The sequence below is a fragment of the Hyperoodon ampullatus genome (assembly GCF_949752795.1).
Source record: "Hyperoodon ampullatus genome assembly, chromosome: X".
Lineage (NCBI taxonomy): Eukaryota > Metazoa > Chordata > Mammalia > Artiodactyla > Ziphiidae > Hyperoodon > Hyperoodon ampullatus.
In genome coordinates, this window is record NC_136913.1 from 117,897,819 (window position 1) to 117,915,984 (window position 18,166).

At 48.7% G+C, this 18,166-nt stretch overlaps 1 protein-coding gene across 2 annotated transcripts; it reads left to right on the plus strand.

Moving 5' to 3' along the window:
* Positions 1-4,954: 4,954 nt before the first annotated feature.
* Positions 4,955-15,544, plus strand: ZIC3 (Zic family member 3; the record flags this gene model as incomplete). 2 transcript variants are annotated; one of them, XM_079728278.1, is made up of 3 exons in its annotated part: positions 4,955-6,029; positions 7,143-7,306; positions 8,127-8,306. In XM_079728278.1, the coding sequence occupies 3 exons, from the start codon at positions 4,979-4,981 to the stop codon at positions 8,304-8,306; spliced, it is 1,395 nt and encodes a 464-aa protein (XP_079584404.1). The 2 variants fall into 2 exon arrangements, with proteins under 2 accessions (XP_079584404.1, XP_079584403.1); XM_079728277.1 differs by lacking the exon at positions 8,127-8,306 and adding an exon at positions 15,395-15,544 and having other exon boundaries at positions 4,979-6,029.
* Positions 15,545-18,166: the final 2,622 nt, after the last annotated feature.

Below are 18,166 nucleotides of genomic sequence, written 5' to 3' on the forward strand. Positions count from 1 at the left end.
ATCTGCACAGCCTTGATTGACAAGTACAATGAATGAAAATGTCTCATTCCTGTCTGGTTTGCATTTCATTACATTGGGCAGCGATATGCGGTGGACTGCAGAGGACAAAGACAAAACAGATTTTTAAAAAGGGTTGGTTATAACAATATCTATTTGTTCATTCTATATTGAATTTAAAGGTATCCAGAACTTATAAAATTTTTGTCAAATGATGAGAGGGTAGTGAAAACTCTGATGTAGCAAATAAAATCTGGACCCCAAATGAGCGGTTGATCAGAGTGTCCCCTAGTCTCGGAGCTCCCGAGATCGATAGTTTAGCTCGGCCCCTGAAGCCAATTAAGAGCTTTATCTTAGCATAAAAATAAAGAGGAGTTAAAAACGCATTCCTTTACCAGCTTTCTTCCCCCTTCATTTTTTATTGCGATTTGCAGTTTTTCTTTTAAAAAGATCTGGGACTCTGAAGAGAGGGTGGGGATTGACGTAAAGAAAGTGTCGTTTACCAGGAAAAAAAAATTGCGAATAATGGTGAGTTTAAGGACATGTTTCAACGAGAAACACTTTGTGCCTCGCTAGGAAGAGGCAGGGGCACCAAATTCAGCGTCTTGGAATAATTCCTTTCCTGGATTCAAAGATTCATTTATTGAAATAAATCAGGAAGCATTGGCAGAACGGAAATCCCCTTGCTGGGTTTAAAGGGTCTTTAAAATGTTGCGAGTGTTAGATTGCAAGTCTTTTCTAAATACAAAACAGAAGAAAGGACCGCAGTGTTTCCCTTGGACTTAAAATTGCTAGGTCTCCGACTTAGGATAATTTCATGTCCGCCACAGAAAATGTGTTTAGGAAGAAATTCTGCCCGATAGCACAACTGCTGTACATGTTTTGTTTTTTAGTAGGCTGGATTGAAGAGAAAAGTGCTGCAGAGTGGGGCTCTGGCTTGTATGGAGAGACCAGTTCGTCCCTACTGCCCCTCTGGACGTTCTGTTTCCCTCCTGCTTCTCCAAGATGGATCCTAAAATTCTGGCTCAAAAGCTTTGCTCATTTGGCAATGATCAGTTTCTCTGATTTTATTTATTGCTTCAGATTTGGGCATGAAAATAAATCTTTTTCCTATTTACTGTTTGAACTCAGTGTGAGGGAAAGGATCCCATTATATTTCCTATCCGTACAGACATGTGGATATTTAGACCAGACCACATACAACTGGGGGACGCATAAAAGAGATTTATTGGTTAATTTACGCCGCCTAATACACATGTAAACCCCAGTAAGCCAAAGCTGCCGAGGGAGCCTCGGTTCTAGTGTAAAATAAGAACCACGACCCCTGGATTCCAGTCGCCCTGCCCTGCCCTGCCCTGCCCAGTGATTCCTTCCTCTACCTGAGAAACGAAGAAACCAGAGCTCTCTTCTGCCTCGCCCCAGCCTGTGTGCAGAAAAAAACTTTTCTTCACTTGCCTCTTTCCGCCACCACTCTGCTCTCAGACTCAGCTCCCTAAAGCCCCCTGTCCCCCGAAGTTGTTCCCAGAGTCCCCTCCAAAAAGTGAGTTGAGGGGCGGGGGGCTGCAGGTAATCAGGAGAACTTCGCTTATTATTATTATTATTATTGCCCAACAGGAGTGGTTTGCTTTGCGGGAGGGGGGGTTGTTTTCTTTTGCAGCAACTTGCTATATCTGGAGGTATTTCGCTTTCTATCGTGTTCCAAGGCTCAGGGTTCCCCCTCCCCAGAAAGAAACCTCCACTCAGACCAACCGAAATAGAATTCGAAATGGCCTGCCTCTGCCCTGCTGCTCACAAAGTCCCCAGCCTCGTCCTCTTGGGGGCATCGGGGGTCCCTGCGCCCCAACGAGCAACGACACCCCCTCAGAGTCGCACACTCGGGCTGGGCCGGGCCGCCCCAGGCAAGGCTCCACCGCCCGGGGTTTTGGCCTGGCTGAACCGCCTCAGGTCGGCCCCTTAACAAGCATCCCCCCTCCCCACTTCTCGGTTGATGACCTAATTGAATTATGCCTTTTTGTTCCTGGGACTACAGAGCACGTGCTGGAGGCAATTAATTATCGGAATGTGGCCATATCAAAACGGACACTGGGCACCGGGTAGGTCAGCGGCGGCGACATCCCCTGCCCTAAGCTCGGGACCCCTCCCCGCAAAGGGGCAGGCGAGGCTCCCTCGGCGCCCTCCTTCCTCGGCTCCACGCCCCGCTGCCGGCCCGGACTCCCAAACGTGCCGGGCCCCTGGTTCTCGGGGTACCTGGCGGGGCTCCGCGGAAACCCTCGCATCAGCGCTGGCCGGGTTAGGGCTCGAGAGCCGCCTCCTCCCCGCCCCCGAGCCCCGCTGTCCTCGGGGCTGGCGCCGGTAGGAAATCCAAACTTTTTCAGACCAACTGTGCGCCCAGGGTCCGCGGGGCTTGTTGGGAGGTGAAGAGAGGTAGAAGGAAGGGAGAATATAAAAGGGGGAAGGGGGAAGAAATGGGAAAAAGAAAGAAAAGCAATCCTCCCTTTTTGTAAACCTGACTCCAGGGAATTCACTTGCACGATTTAGGCTTATTTGTTCTTCAGGGAACATTTCCTGCCCCCGCACCGCTCCCCCGCAAAGAAAACCTCTGCTGAGCGGCACGGAAGCCAGTCTTGGAGAGCCTGTTTTCAGTAGATGTAATAATTTAAGTCAGCAGTGAACTCACCTTCCAACCTGGGGAGAGAGCTGTGATGTAGAGGGAGAATTGGGGCGAGTTTGAAGGGAGGGGGTGACTACGTAAGTGCGCTACCGGCAGGGTTTCCCCCCCAGCAAACTGGCAAAGAAAGAAGGTGAAGTCTTGACCAGGCCAGGCGGATTGGGGGGCAGGAAGTGAAAGGCTGCAGTTATAAAGCGCTGCTTGAGGCGGTCTCGCCAAGCGCCTCTGAACTTGATCAGATGTTCGGTTTCCTACAGAGAGATGGCGGCCAGGCTGTGAGGCTGCCTCAAGGCGCAGACTTTGGGGCTCGGCTCTCTTCGGGGTGTGACAATCACAGCCATCTTTCTCTCCGCCTTTTCTTTTCATTCTCACTCTCCTACAGTCTTCGCAAATGCCCTGCTGGACAAAAAATGAGTGGATTTATAGCCCTGTCTGAACCTGCTCATTATGTCCAGAAAGACCTCGCACCAGACAGGAGAGGGGACAGTGATCCCACACACAGCCCTGGAAAGTCAATCCTTAAGGGTAAGAAGTTCCTGAGGTCACTATATGCTTCTTTGGGTAGGAGTAGAAGAGGGCAAAGCCTTGGCAGTTCAGAGGGAAGAAAATTCCACCTCACAATCCCCATTCCCGCCCCCCACTTTTGCATTTGAAAATGTTGAGAATTCGAAGCTGTTTAGCCCTGTGGTTTGAAAACGGCACTGATCCTGTGTGTGTCTAGTGAGTTTGCTGTGTAGTGTGTTGTGTGCATGTTTGGTGTGCACAGGCTATGTGTATACTGTGCATGTTTAGTATTTGTGCCTCTGTGTGTTTGCTGTTACGTGCGTGTTTATCCTGTTGTGTGTTTAATTTGTTGTGTGCCTGTTTACTGTTTTATGTGTAGTTTGTTGTGTTACTGTGTTGTGTGTACTTACTGTTGCTAGTTGTGTGTGTTTTTAGTGTGGTGTGTGCGAGTTTACTGTGTTATATGTGTTTGCCGTCTTGTGCCTGGTGTGTCCTGGCGGGGGGAATGGCGGGGACAGTGGTGGGGACAGTATACTACAGCCACGACTCACAAACCAAAGAGTCAATGCGCGGCTCAGACGGAAGTAAGGGAGATGGCTCTAACTGTAACCATTTCTCCTCCTTCGGGCCTCAGCCGGCCGGCAGCAGCTTGGATCACAGACGGCGAGCTGGTTGGCCTGGGTCTGGGCTCTCGGGGACATCAGGGCCCACAGTGGCGCGTGGGGAGGACGCGGCTAATGGGCCGCGAGAGTGGAACTGTTGTTCTCGCCCCGGGATCCGCGCCCTGCGGCCGCGGAGGGGGCACATTATCGAGGTGTTGAGGCGGAGCGGGCCCAAGCGGGGCTGGACGTCCAGCGCCGCGCCGACGGTGGGAACGATCCTCGAGCGGCAAAGAGTTCATTTGGCCAAAGCGGGTAAAGCGCGCCCGAGGGGTGCTCGACCGCTTCTGACGGGAGGGAAGCCAGGGAGAGGCCCTGGCTCCGCCCCGCCGGTCGCCAGCTTGAGCCTGGCTCCAGTTCCCCACGGCAGCGCCAGCCCCGCGGAGCCCACTCGCGGGCACCCGGCCGCCGCCGCCGCCGCCGCCGCCGCCTCACCTGCCAGGCTCCCAGCCACGGCCCAATCAGAGGCGGCCGCTCGGCCGCGGCTGCCATGTTCCCCGCTCCGCGCTGCCAATCAGTGTGGCGATGGCCAATAGGCTGCGGGGCCGGGGGTCAGGTGACCGCGGGCCAGCTGGCTCCCCATTGGCCCTCGCCGCGCGGCCTCCCGCTCGGTTTATGTGAGAGGAGTGAGTGAGTGACTTTCTCAGTCCAAGGACATCACTCTGGAGGCGAAGAGGCTGGGACTGGCGCGGCGAGCTGCGAGGACCGAGCCTGCCTCCTGCCCGCCGGCCGCGAGCTGGCTCTGCTTCTAAGCGCAGTCTAGCCGTGAGGCCCGTGCCGAGGGAGCCTCCTGGCCCCGCGGTTGTGCGCTCTCGGGGAGAGGAGGGGTGCCCCGGACAGGATTGGCAAACTCCGCCCTCCACTTATTATTTTGCTTATTTTTCTTTGTGCACGCTTGTTAGTTTGTTAAACCAGATCTAGTCCCAGAGTCTTTTCTCCTCCCTTCTCCCCTCTCCTCCCCCCTCCAGGTCCTTCTACTTCCCCTCCTCCCTCCTATCCCTCTGCAGGAGACTCTCGCAGCGACGGAAAGTTGCAGCCCCTGGTACTGCCTCGGGGGTCTTCGTCCCTCTCCGACTGCGACACTTCGGAGATCTTCGCCCGCACCCTCGCTCATTTCAGACGGATTGCTGGTGACCAGAACGCCCGACCCATGACGATGCTCCTGGACGGAGGCCCGCAGTTCCCCGGGCTGGGAGTGGGCAGCTTCGGCGCGCCGCGCCACCACGAGATGCCCAACCGCGAGCCGGCGGGCATTGGGCTGAATCCCTTCGGGGACTCGCCCCACGCCGCCGCCGCCGCCGCCGCCTTCAAGCTGAGCCCCGCCGCGGCTCACGATCTGTCTTCCGGCCAGAGCTCGGCGTTCACGCCTCAGGGTTCGGGTTACGCCAACGCCCTGGGCCACCATCACCACCACCATCACCACCATCACCACGCCGGCCAGGTGCCCAGCTACGGCGGTGCCGCCTCCGCCGCCTTCAACTCCACTCGCGACTTTCTGTTCCGCCAGCGCGGCTCTGGGCTCGGCGAGGCGGCCTCGGGTGGCGGGCAGCACGGGCTCTTCACCGGCTCGGCGAGCAGCCTGCACGCTCCGGCTGGCATTCCTGAGCCCCCCGGCTACCTGCTCTTCCCCGGGCTGCACGAGCAGGGCGCCGGGCACCCGTCGCCCACCGGGCACGTGGACAACAACCAGGTCCACCTGGGGCTGCGCGGAGAGCTGTTCGGCCGCGCCGACCCGTACCGCCCGGTGGCCAGCCCGCGCACGGACCCCTACACGGCCGGCGCGCAGTTCCCTAACTACAGCCCCATGAACATGAACATGGGCGTGAACGTGGCGGCCCACCACGGGCCCGGCGCCTTCTTCCGTTACATGCGGCAGCCCATCAAGCAGGAGCTGTCGTGCAAGTGGATCGACGAGGCTCAGCTGAGCCGGCCCAAGAAGAGCTGCGACCGGACCTTCAGCACCATGCACGAGTTGGTGACACATGTCACCATGGAGCATGTGGGGGGCCCGGAGCAGAACAACCACGTCTGCTACTGGGAGGAGTGCCCCCGCGAGGGCAAGTCCTTCAAGGCGAAGTACAAACTGGTCAATCACATTCGGGTGCACACGGGCGAGAAGCCCTTCCCTTGCCCCTTCCCGGGCTGCGGGAAGATCTTTGCCCGCTCCGAGAACCTCAAGATCCACAAGAGGACCCACACAGGTAAGGGGGAGGGCGGGAGGGCGGGCGCGGGGTCCGCCGCGGCACCGCGCCACGAAGCCGACTTTCAGCGCGAGGGAGCGAGGGGTGGCGGTGAGAGAGAGGGGCGGCGCCCTGCCGGGGCCGCTCGAAAAAGTAGCGCTGTCACTGTCCCTCCACCTCTCGCCTTCCCCGCCCCGCGGCGCTTTTGCCCAGTTCTAGCTTCCCGGGCAGACGGCTCTGCGGTCTCAGGAACTAATTGGAACCTTCTCGCGCCCAGGAACAAACTGGCGCCGCCTCTTTTTGTCTCTTTCTGGGTTACTATGAAGGGACTCCGAACGTGTGGAGGGGAGTTGCTTACGAGCGACTTAGTCTCGGCACACAGTCGGGGGAGGCAACCATAGAAATGCTAATGAAAACTAACTGTCGGTTACTTCCGCTCTTTTTTACCATTGATTGGCACATCTAATTAAATGATACTTTTGTCAAACTATTTTTATTTGGAGTTCCAGGTTCAATTCAGTCCTCCGGGAGGAAAGCTAAAGTAGAAAAGACACCACAGTTTCGTGGCTTGTTCAGAGCATCTTGTAAAACTGTCCAGAGCCCCTGGATTTATATAGTTTTCTCTTTTCGAACGTTAAGTACGACGACCCAAGGTTTTTAATACTGGGCTTAGCAAAACCGCTGCATTTGAAAGAGGCAAATTAAAAGGTACAAAGGAGGAACTAAAAGGGATTGTCCCATCCCCGGTCCATTGTCCTGCCCGGCCTTGGCTGCAACGCCGAGATATCGGCGGTACGGGGCTGCGCTTGGAGGCCCCGGGCCGGGTAGCGGGGTACCGCAACTCAGGGGCAACTTTGGAGGAGCCAGGGGCTTTCCATCCCGCGCGAGAACAAAGGGCCGGGCAGGTTCTGGGCCGGCCCTGCCCCACCCCCGCCCCCGACCACCACTCCCCACCCCAGCAGGCTCAACCCGCGCTCTCCATTTTTCACCAGGGAAAAGAGATGCTACAGCCGCCCCCAGTCGGCGCTCCCTCTCGGGGAAGATCGCCGGACGCTCTGTCTCCCGCTGCTCGGCCCAAGGAAGCTCTCGGCCCCTGACCATATTTACCCCCCTTTGCGTTTCTGCGTTTTGCAGGTGAGAAACCTTTCAAATGTGAATTTGAAGGCTGTGACAGACGCTTTGCCAACAGCAGCGACCGCAAGAAGCACATGCATGTGCACACCTCGGACAAGCCCTATATCTGCAAAGTGTGCGACAAGTCCTACACTCACCCGAGCTCCCTGCGCAAGCACATGAAGGTAATTACTTCTTTATTAGCGGTCGGCGGTTTATAAACACTCGGCCCGACACCGGGTCGCGGAACGGAAGCGCCTGCGCTGCCAACCCTGTATCTTCCACGTTAAATCCGATTTGCTCCAGCGTTGACACCTTGAACCCATTTTGGGGACCCGGAGGGGGGCGGGGGAGAGCACAGTGGGGAGGAGGAGGGAGCGGAGGGAACAATCAGTTGTTTACTGGGAAGCTCTCACCGAGCTCGCCAGGGCTGGAGGTCGCAGTGGCCGCCTCTACCCGGCTCAGCCCGTGGTGGGAACCGAGAGTGCCCGCGCCGAACCCGGGGGCGGGTGGTTCATTCCCTCTTCGGCTTCCGGTAAAACAATAGGGCCGAGGAGCGCGGTGGGATTCCCACGCATTTGTCTGAGACCTCGCAGCGCCCAGGGCGCCCGTGCCACCTTTCTCTGTACCTGCTTTCCCAAGCCAAAGCGGGCTTGGCGAAACCTGGGCCCGGAGTATTTTGTAGGGCCCCAAAGACTACGTGCTTACCCCGCTCCATCCGCGGAGAAAGCATTTCTGAAGGGGCATGAATAAATCAGAGTGCTTTATTCCTTTTCCATAATGCCAGTCTTAGGACTCAGACTGTTTTGTTGGCGAACATCTTGGGGTTTTCTAGACATGGGTAATGTGGAAATTAAAAACAAAACCCCCAAATCAGCAGCATTTCTCTTTTAAGTGGGTCACTGGGCGGTCTTGCTCTTACAGTGCTCTAATTCTGCTCTTGTTTTTGCTTGCACAATGCCAGTTGGAATTATATTCATTATAATATATACATGTTAATTTTAGGTTCATGAATCTCAAGGGTCAGATTCCTCCCCTGCTGCCAGTTCAGGCTATGAATCTTCCACTCCACCCGCTATAGCTTCTGCAAACAGTAAAGATACCACTAAAACCCCTTCTGCAGTTCAAACTAGCACCAGCCACAACCCTGGACTTCCTCCCAATTTTAACGAATGGTACGTCTGAGGACAAACACAAACACAAACCCTGTTAACCATAGAATGGACCAAATGCATTTTAAAAAGAAAACTGAGACCAATCAGATGGAAATGGAGTTTTAAGGCAAGAGGCCATACATAGGGCTACATCTTGTTAATTGCAGTTGTCCAGGAAGGTTTGGGGCAAGATCCCAAAGTAGCCATGCCCTTTTTTCTCAGGATTAGAAAATATGTTTTGGCATTTGAAGGATTAAAAAAAAATTTTCTCACTGCTTTTTTCTCCCTTTTCTCTTGCTCTCTGCTCACCCCATCCCTAAACGCCTTCAGTTCATTTTAACTCTTGTCCTGTTTCCTGAGAGGAAGTTATAGAAGGCTTATTGGTGGTGGTGGTGATGTTAAAACTGATGGAAAAATCTTCGCCTTAGTGGTGATTGTTTAAACTCTCACAGTCTTAAACCATGCCAAAGTCCTGTTATGTCTTGAACTTTTCCTCAAAGCATTACACTTGTGAATGTATTTTTGTCTAATGGGGTCGAAACTGTTGTTCAGTATTTTTTTCAGGCTGAGGATGTGATGTTACTCTACACAGATTGTGACGTTTAGTATACGGTTGCCTTTTGTAATAACTTTTTTTTTGTAAATACATATCCATTGATGCCATATTTATCGTTTGTAATTTAATTATTGCTACAAGTGCCGGGAACTGAACAATATTTATGGAAAATGTTTTCTAACAAATTCTGTACAGCTTTTGATTATAACCGCTTTAGCATTAAACTTTATTGTTTTGATGGAACACAATTTACAATTTTTGAACCACTGACTCCTTTCTCTTGTTTTGTAACAGCCTCCTTCTACAAAGAGGAGACAAGAGCAAATGAAACCTTGTTTGTTGGTATTTATAACTCACTCAGATCCCTTTTTTAATTGTTAAATTATTTTTCTATTGCAGTATAGATTCTTTACAGTGTCAGTTTCCATCTGGGAAGACCCTCCTTTCTTTATCTCTAGCTCAGATGGTTGTTTAACTGCGAGTTTAAATGTGTTTGTCCTGGATTTTCGGCATGCAAATCAAATATTACTGATCAATTCAGTTAGTGGCCATGACATCTCAATCTTGTACTTCAAAGACTGAGAAGCTGGATTTAATCATCCCTGCCCTACATATATAAACATAAGGTAACCTAATTAGTTTTATGTCCCTTAGTTTTTTTTATTATCTTACATAAAAATGAACATTGTGGCAAGATGCATGTCTGTCTATTCTATTGAGAGATCACCCATATACCTATATATGTTTGTATCTATGACTTATCTAATCTGCCTATCAAATCTATCTATCTATCTATCTATATATTTTCAAAAGTAAGCATATGTCTGAAACAGTGGTGATGAGTAAGGCCAGTCGAGCCGTGCTTACTTATGATTAAAGTGCTTCTTAAAAGAACCATAGTCCAATTACAATTTTGGAAGGCAAAGGCTGGTTTGTTTTCCTGTTTATAGTTCAATTCGTAATTATCACAATTATTCATAACATTTTTATAGCGGTGTAATAACTGCAGCGGTTCTGAAATATGGAAAGAAAAAACATTTGCAAAATATGTATTTTTAAAGTTCATGGTTTGTAGGCAAAGATGTTAAGAGCATTGTTTCCATTAAAATCAATAACAATGAAAAATGGTTGTTTGCTTTGTGATAAAATATTAACAATCCATTTAATCTTCAGCGAAGCAACTCATTTGGACAAACAGTTCTCTTACAGTTATATGAAAAAGAAAGTGATTGCTATTTTGGGGGGGGTGGAGTGGGTAGAGTACTGAGAGAGGTTTTTTGTTTTTTGTTTTCTTACTAATTTAGGGTGCTGTTTAATATTGAGAGCCCAATCTCTTCATGAATAACCAACTTGCAAATCAGCAAATAGAATGGTGGAGATAAGGAATTGTAAAGAATTTAGAAATGTAATGAATAGGCCATGTACCTCCTTCTCTTGAAGGGACAGTGCTCTAGAATTTCTGGTGGCAGTCAGTTTGGTATTATACATAATCATTTTGAATTCTAGAATTTTGTTTATTGTTCTTTTTGAAGAAATAAAGTCTTGGCACATCTATTTATAACATTTTTGTATTTGGTGCCTGATTTTTTTCCATGTTCAAATAAATCGATCTTAAATTGAAATGCTCAGAGAAGTTCTGATGATTAAAAGAAACTTTGATTCCCTGGACACAGTTGAAGCAGTGTATTTTAAGTTATCTACTGATCTTTGTCAACAATTAATTATTGACAGTTTCTAATTGCACAATGCTTTGGATGCGATTTTTGTTTGTGGAGAATGCGTTTTTTTGCACTTTCCTCCACCAATAGACAAGGCAAGGGTCTGAATGCCATGAACGGATTGGGATGACTTCACAAGTGATGAGCAGGTAACCTGGTCAGTCTACCACTCCTAGCCCAGACATTCCAATCTTGACCTTGACATTGAGGGTGCTGGACCAAATTCCTATTTCAGGATTTTTCCTTCACTTCAAACCAGAGACCATTTTAAATACTCAGCAAGTTTTCAGAAAGTGCGTACTCATAAGATTGGCTCTAAATGTGTTCCAACTGAAGTCTAAATAATGTTTTCCTTCTGAAATATGCATCTAACTTCCACAGTTTACTGTTCTCTCTGAATTCCCTCTCCACCCCCAATGCAACCTAACCTTGAATGGCAGTAGAATGATGGGTTGGTTGAAAGATTACTTCATAAACTTGCTTCCCCCACCCCTCCGCATTAAATATATTAAACAATTAAACATCTCCTTAGGACACAAAGAAGAGTTTGCTTTCTTTACTAGGCTTGAAATTACTCTACCATAAAAATTTACAGTAGAGCATTGTGTCCTAAGAGGGGAAGATGCCAATGAACAATGATGATAACCTATATTAAGATCATGTAAAAGTTTTGCCCCTCTACATGATTTCCTCTAATCTTGGGTGTAGCATCATATTTCTCAAATAGTCTATCCCTCTGCCCTTGTCATTTGTTGCAAAGAAAAGTTTACGTTAGTAGAAAACTTTTCACAGATTTTCTTCCTATAATCTGACTCTGGGAGTGCACATTGACATTCTTGAATTTTCAGTAAATACCTTAAAGAATACGCACCCCCCACCCCCCAACAAAAAAACCTTGTAGCCCTAAAGATAGATCAGCTGGAAACCATGAATGTCACCTGGGTTCTTCGTAATCGACCTGTTATTTTACTTCTTGCACCTGGTAAGACCTTTGTTAAAAGTCCATCATCTTTTCCAAAATGGGTGGTTTAGTTTAACATTTTCACGTTGGGTGGGGAAGGGTAAGGTGTCTATTTCCACGCAGACAGAAGTCTGGACTTCATCCAGCTTGGAAGGTTAAAGATCAGGTCCAGGCTAAGCAGGGCAGTCGGTCCTAGCTACTGAGGAGGTTGGAGAGTTAGCAGGGACCTCCTCCGTTCACAAAGCTTCCCAGGAAAGTTGTGTTCAGGACTTCCTCGCCCCTCCCCCGCTCCTCGCCGCCTGCTGTCTCCTCGCCTCTTCGCCCCTGGCTCCTTCTCCTCCCCTTATAAAACCCCCCAAACAAACGAAAAAAGTCTAAGGGCCTCTTTCCACTTAAGTTTCTGAAAGAATCGCTACCGGCGTGCTCATCCCCTGAAGCGCGGGATCTCCGCCCGGCAGCTAGGCTGGTTTTCTCTCGGGCTGTCTGCCCCATCGGGGCTCAAGTCTAGTCAGGCTTTGCCCCGGGACGAGGCCAGGCGTTGTGGAAGTCAGGGCTCCCGCTCGGGGTCCTCAGGCCCCTCGTCGGGGCGCCCGGGGTCCCTGTACACACACCAAGTTCTTGCAAGGCCCGTTCGAAGCTGGGGCCGGGAGGAGGGGACCTCATTTCCTAGGGTCAATTCTCTCGCGGTCTCGGCCAGCTGACCCTTTGACCTCCACCTACAGGGCCCTTGGCGGCCGTAAGCCGGCGGTCGCCCGGGCTCCGAGGACGCTTCGCGCCCCATCGCCTTCCCGGCCTCATTAGGCCGGCGGGGCTGTAAAGCAGGAATCAGCCGCTACCTAATCCGGACCTGGGGTCAATACGAGCCCAAACAATGGTGAGCTCCGATGGCCACGGCGCAGCGCTGGCCGCAAACTTTGTGTTCCATTCATTTTCTTAAGGCGGTGCGGTGGAGGTGGGGTGGGGGAGGGAGGGAGGGAGGTACTCGCACGCCCGAAGGCCGATACCGGCGCCCGGCGCTCTCAAGCGAGCGTTCTTGCCCTCGGCCCTCCCGGTCTCGTCGCCGCGCCAGGGTTTTGGAGGGGGTGGCAAGGCTCGGGGCCTGGTTGGCGGCCCGCGCGAGGGCCCGGGGGCCGCCCCCGCGCCAAGAAGAGACTTTGAAGTGGGTTTTTAGCGCGCACGTGTGAGAGCCGCGCCGGGGCTGGAGCGGTGACCCGCTGGGAGGAAAGAGTAGGCTCCGGCCCGGGCCCCAACCCCTCCCCCGCTCCCCGTCGCTCCGGCCTTTTCAAGCCGCGGCCGGGAACCCGCCGGCCTCCCCCGCCCGCCCCCGCGCCCGCTCCCGAGCCCGCGCCGCGCGCAGGCGCACAGCCGGCAGCCGTCGAGTCGGGTTTCGCTGCGAGGGGGCGGCGGGGGAGAGTTGAAAGCGGCTTTGCAGCGCCGCGGCCTCGGCCGGGCCGGGAGGGGGGCGGAGGGGAGGGCTGGGGAGAAGGGGGGTTGGTTTTGGGGGCGGCTCTCGGGTCAGGAACATGGCGGCCGGATGCGAACCCCCGCAGAGCGCAGCAAAGCGCTGACTGCGGGCTGCCGAACTGTTGTGTGGTTTCAACTCCCTTGTTATTCCTCGGCTAGGAGCGCCTCGCGGGAGAATGTAGGTCGTGGCGGCCGAGCGCAAAATTGTTTAAAAAAAAAAAAAAACGGAAGCGAAGAAGTTCTTCCAGGGCATGCTGGGCGTGGGAAGTTGGCGAGTCTTCTGGGGGCTGGGGTTCCCGGGGTGGGGGGGGGCTTGGACCTGAAACCCACTCGAGGCCGCCACTCCCTCCAGTCCCGACTGAAATCGTTTCTCCCGGGCCCTCTGGGGTGGGGGATGTCATTTTGAGCTTCGTGACCGTGTCGGGATCCCCCAGCACCTTCGAGTCTCGAAATGCCAAGGAGTGGACACTGTTCTCTTCCATGACAATGGCGGGGCTCGTGAGCGGAGCACGGGGGCACCGTTTGCAAACCAAATGCCCTGGATTAGCGACACGGATGTGCCATTGCGATTTCGAACCCTACACTTTCCTCAGGCCCCGTTTTCTGCATATCTCATTTAAACACGGGCCTGTGAGAAACAGTACTGTGTACGCTTTTGTGTGTGCTGTAACAGCTGGTGGTCTAACGAAAAAAAGAAAAAGAAAAGGCCACGATTCCGAAAACTTTCATTCAGCTTTTGCTTAACTGCCTTAATACTGGCGTGTGAAAGAACCCCTGGTAGCTCTGGGATCTCGAGTCCGTGTTTTCTCTGCAGAAAAATGTTGCAGATTCGCCTTCAGATGTCTTTCGTGAGGAAAAAACAATGTGGGGTTTTAAAAATGTAGTCATTGACCCCCGTCTCCTGTAGAAAAATAAGCGGCACGAATTCTTTCAGGTTGCGTCTTCGTGGAGGCCAGCAGCTATACGAAAAGACAGCCTTCTGGGGCTGCCCGCTGTCGAGTATTTGGGCTCCTGAAGGTGCGGGGCAGCTCCCGTGGACCACCTTGGGAAGGGCCCCAGGTGGGTGGGCAGGTCATTAGAAAAGCTGGCTCAGATTTGGGGGAAAACTACAAAACAATGCCTTTATCTGCAGAGAACAATTGATGGGGTTGTCTTTCCTCCTTTTCAGTGCACAAAGAAGATGGCTTTGGAGCAAGAATTCGGAATATGCATTTAAGTTGTCGAGCTTTGCATTGGAAACCCGTGGGCAATTAAAATAAGCCTGCCTTGTAGTGTTTTCTGTCCTTTTCTTATGTGTGGTTCCTGCAAGTCAAAGGGGCTGGAGTCCCTTCTGCAGTTTGAAAACTTGTTTTGAAATTGCCACCAAACAGATTTTTCCCCCTTTGGGTGAAGTTTCCTTCCAGGGCTCAGCCACTTCACCCCACCCCCGGACTGGAATAGAGTATTGACATCTTTGAGAGATCAAAGGAAGTAGATGGTGCTTGCTGTATACTTTGTTTTTTCATGCTGTAGTTTGAACCCTGAGGTTTGAGCTTTTTCCTGGTTAAATCTCTTGGTACCAAAAGTGTGGCAAATGAAAAGTTCATTAACTTGAAAAATCTTTAGCCCATGGGTAGGCAGTTTGTCTCTGAGAACTGCAGCGCCCAGATTGTCTCTAAGGTTGACTTTAAAATCAAGCTAAAGATGCACTGGTGAACGATCTCCCCTGGATACCTGTGGTGTGCTTTGGGTCATTTGATATGGTAAAACTGTGGTTGATTTTCATAGGAGTTATGTGAATGGAATTTCTGCAAAACTAGACAAGTGATAAATTGGTAGAACTCTTATATTTGTTTGAATGACAACTCCAAAGGGCACTGCTTTTCCCACTGAGGTTTGGTTTCTACCATAACTATTGAAATTTATAGCTTGAAAAACTAAGTTTGCAGGAAGCATTTAAAGGGGGGAGTGTTCAGAGCACTTGGACTGATACAGGAGCAAAACTTTTTTGAATAAGATTCCTGTTGCCAAGAACCTGTTAAAACTAAAGAAAATATATTTCTTTAAAAATCACCTAATAGAGCAAACAATTTTGTATATTTCTAATGTGATGACAGTTCAACCCATTTACTGATCTGATTGAATAGAGAAACGTGAGCTCTATAGTAACTATAAAAACAGCCTTCACCAGATGGCAAGTTTTTAATGTTCTCTAATAAGATGTGTATGTTGTCTGATGTGTTTTATTAAAACACAACCTATGTAAAGACCATACCTTTAATACCTTTGAACATGAGGTATTAAAAATAAAAGATTCCATCGTGTTTTATTATAAGCTAGCATTTAAAATGACATATCCAGTAATGTTTTATGAAATTTTTCTAAGAGTAAATGTAGCTTGTTTTGACCTATCTGCAGTTCACTCTTTGTTTTTTTGCCAGTGTTGTCCTGCTTGGTATCCGGGACAGTCTCTAATTCCTGATGAAGAACTTGATACTGACGTTGGTATGCAGCAGCCAGCCCTCCATAACACTACCTATCCTAAATGCAGGGTTAATGCCGAACCTACTGTGCAAGAAATGATTTACTGATGAGGTTTCAAAGAAAACCACATCAATTTGGATGTCTGTTACCTTGAAGTGATCATTTGAAGAGTAGTAGCTTCTTCCCTAGGTATAAAAAGACTATTTTCTTCTTTTGGTGTATTTCATTCTGTGTTGAGCAATCATTTGTGAAATGAAAAAGCAAAAAAGCACCCCCCCACACACACACACACATACATTCCCCCAGCCAATTTAGGATGATAAACGGGAAGATGGAGGTGAAGACTAGCCTAATCCATAACCCAGTGCGTATTATCTCGTACATTGTGTTGACCTTGTTGAAAATCTCTTTCAAATATCTGCATTCCACATGTAGAACTAAAGTGTTTAAAACTAGAAATATGAATGCTTGTTTTGTTAATTTCCTATGTTTGTGTTCAAAAAGCAGTATCTAGGATCTCTACAATTGTTTGACTTAAATAAAACCATTTAAATTATTTTTGTGATTATTTTACTACAGTGACAACTATAGCCCCTAAATAACCTTGATTAACCTGTTGAATTGGGACAATTTATATTCTATTCACATTTTTCATGATATACCTTGGCTTTCACTGAGCAATAAACTTGGGGAAAAAACCCCACTGAACAAACTCCAACCAACTGTTTTTAGCTCACAGTGTTTTCCCAGAGGGACTCAGGGCCAGGTGCTGGGGAGGTCAGGGGAAGAATTCAGAGTCAAGGATTGAATGGGATGATTAGAAGGAAGAACTGGAGGTAGGACTTTGGAGAAAAAAGAGCATTTGAACTAAAAAGAGCTAAAATTTTGAACTAAAAAAGAGCTATTTGGGTGAGAAAGAGAGGGAAAGACAAAGCCGAAAATAACCTTAAAGGAGAAAGGAGGGCCTCTGGAAAGGGGACACTGCAGCATAGCACATTACATGTCCATTATTCAGAAGCTCCAAAGTGGTTCTTGGGGCAGACAACTTGGCAACCATTGATTAGAACACTTATAGAATCATGGAATATAGGTGTTATTAAAACACAAGTTGTCGTTAATTAACTGTAGTACTAGAGAAGATGAAGACACTTCAGAGAAATTCTTCGAACTCCAGATACTTGATTTCTCATTTTACATTTAACATCTGTAATCTAATGTAATCTGTGAGTGGCCATCATTCTATTTATTTGACGTGATTATGCCATGATGAGGTATTGTAAAACTGTGGACTGCTAGACTATATTGCTATTGGTTCTTTAGATCCAGTTTTATTAAAATTTCTGCTAAGTAGACTGATGATACTATAATGTTTTAAGTAGAGGGGAAAACTCATCTCCCTCTGATTTTTGTTGTTCATTTACATCAAGAGTAGGCACACAGGCCGGTCAAGAAAGACTCTGATTCTTTGATTCTTAGCTCCCTAGAACTTGACATTCTTATATCCCCCCAGAGATATGTTGGTAGAATTTTGTGTTTTGTTTTTGTTTTTAAGAACAAGAACTGCGTTCTTTCAGACAGGCAGTGGAGTGTTATAATGGGATTATTTAAAAAGCCCTTGGAAAGGTAAACTACCAAGTTGTGCATGAGCCAGCTGCACTATGATAATAATACCTCCTAGGGTTGTTCTAAGGATTAAACAAGAACATGTCCGTAGAGAGCCTGGCACAGAGTAGGCCCTGGACAAGTGTTAATTCGCTTCTTTTCCTCTTGCAGGTAGCTATTGTTTCATTGCTTTGGGGTAGTTTCCTATTTTTAATATGGAATATTTTACTAAAAACATATAGTGATTTGTACTGGGGTGCAAATTAATGCAGTTTTCAGACAGTAGATGGAGAGTTAGGGCATATAAGAAATACTGCATTTCATAAGCATAATCACTGGATCAGGCATATGGGTTTATGAACATAGCTATGAATATTTAAACACATAAAATTAAAATGTTATTAAATGCCTGTTGTTCATTATCTTCCGATGAATACACTTATTCTTAGATTGAAAATAAGTTGTGTACTTAAAAATCTGTAAACATAGTAATTTAATGGTGTACTTTTAATTTGACACAATTTTTACTCGAGGCAACAGCTTCTTACTATATTTAAATTAAATGACAATTTTACAATGTGAAAATTGGCATTCACATTTAAGGATAAGATTAAATCTTGTGGTGTCTTAAATTATTCAGTTTCCCCTACTAAATTTATGCTAGTATTGTGTGGGTGTGACTATAGAGGAATGAGACTGATTTTCTTGTGGGGCTTGGAAGCTAGCTCTGAAGGCAGTTCCCAAAGAGGAGTCCCCAAAATGTTTTGACCAATGTCAGCATCCTTAGAATAAGTTTATGGACTCCCTAGGTGATGGCCTCACTTCAGTTTGTTAAAAAACAAACATCAGCCACCAGTCATTACTTTACAGCCAAACTTTTGCTTTTACTATGTTTTTAAAGGGTACCCTGATTATTTTATGTTAATAAAATTGAGGCTTAAATGAAAGTGTAGAAATCCTCTATTATAGCATGATGAAATGTATTTTTTCTCAGCATAGGTCTATTTATGCGGTAAAACAAGACAAAAACACCAACACACTAAGCTCTTCCCAGATGGACTGGTCTGAGTGGGAAGTATTTCCTTCCCACTGATTTTGGGGGCTTGGAGCTTCCCTGAGAGGCTGTA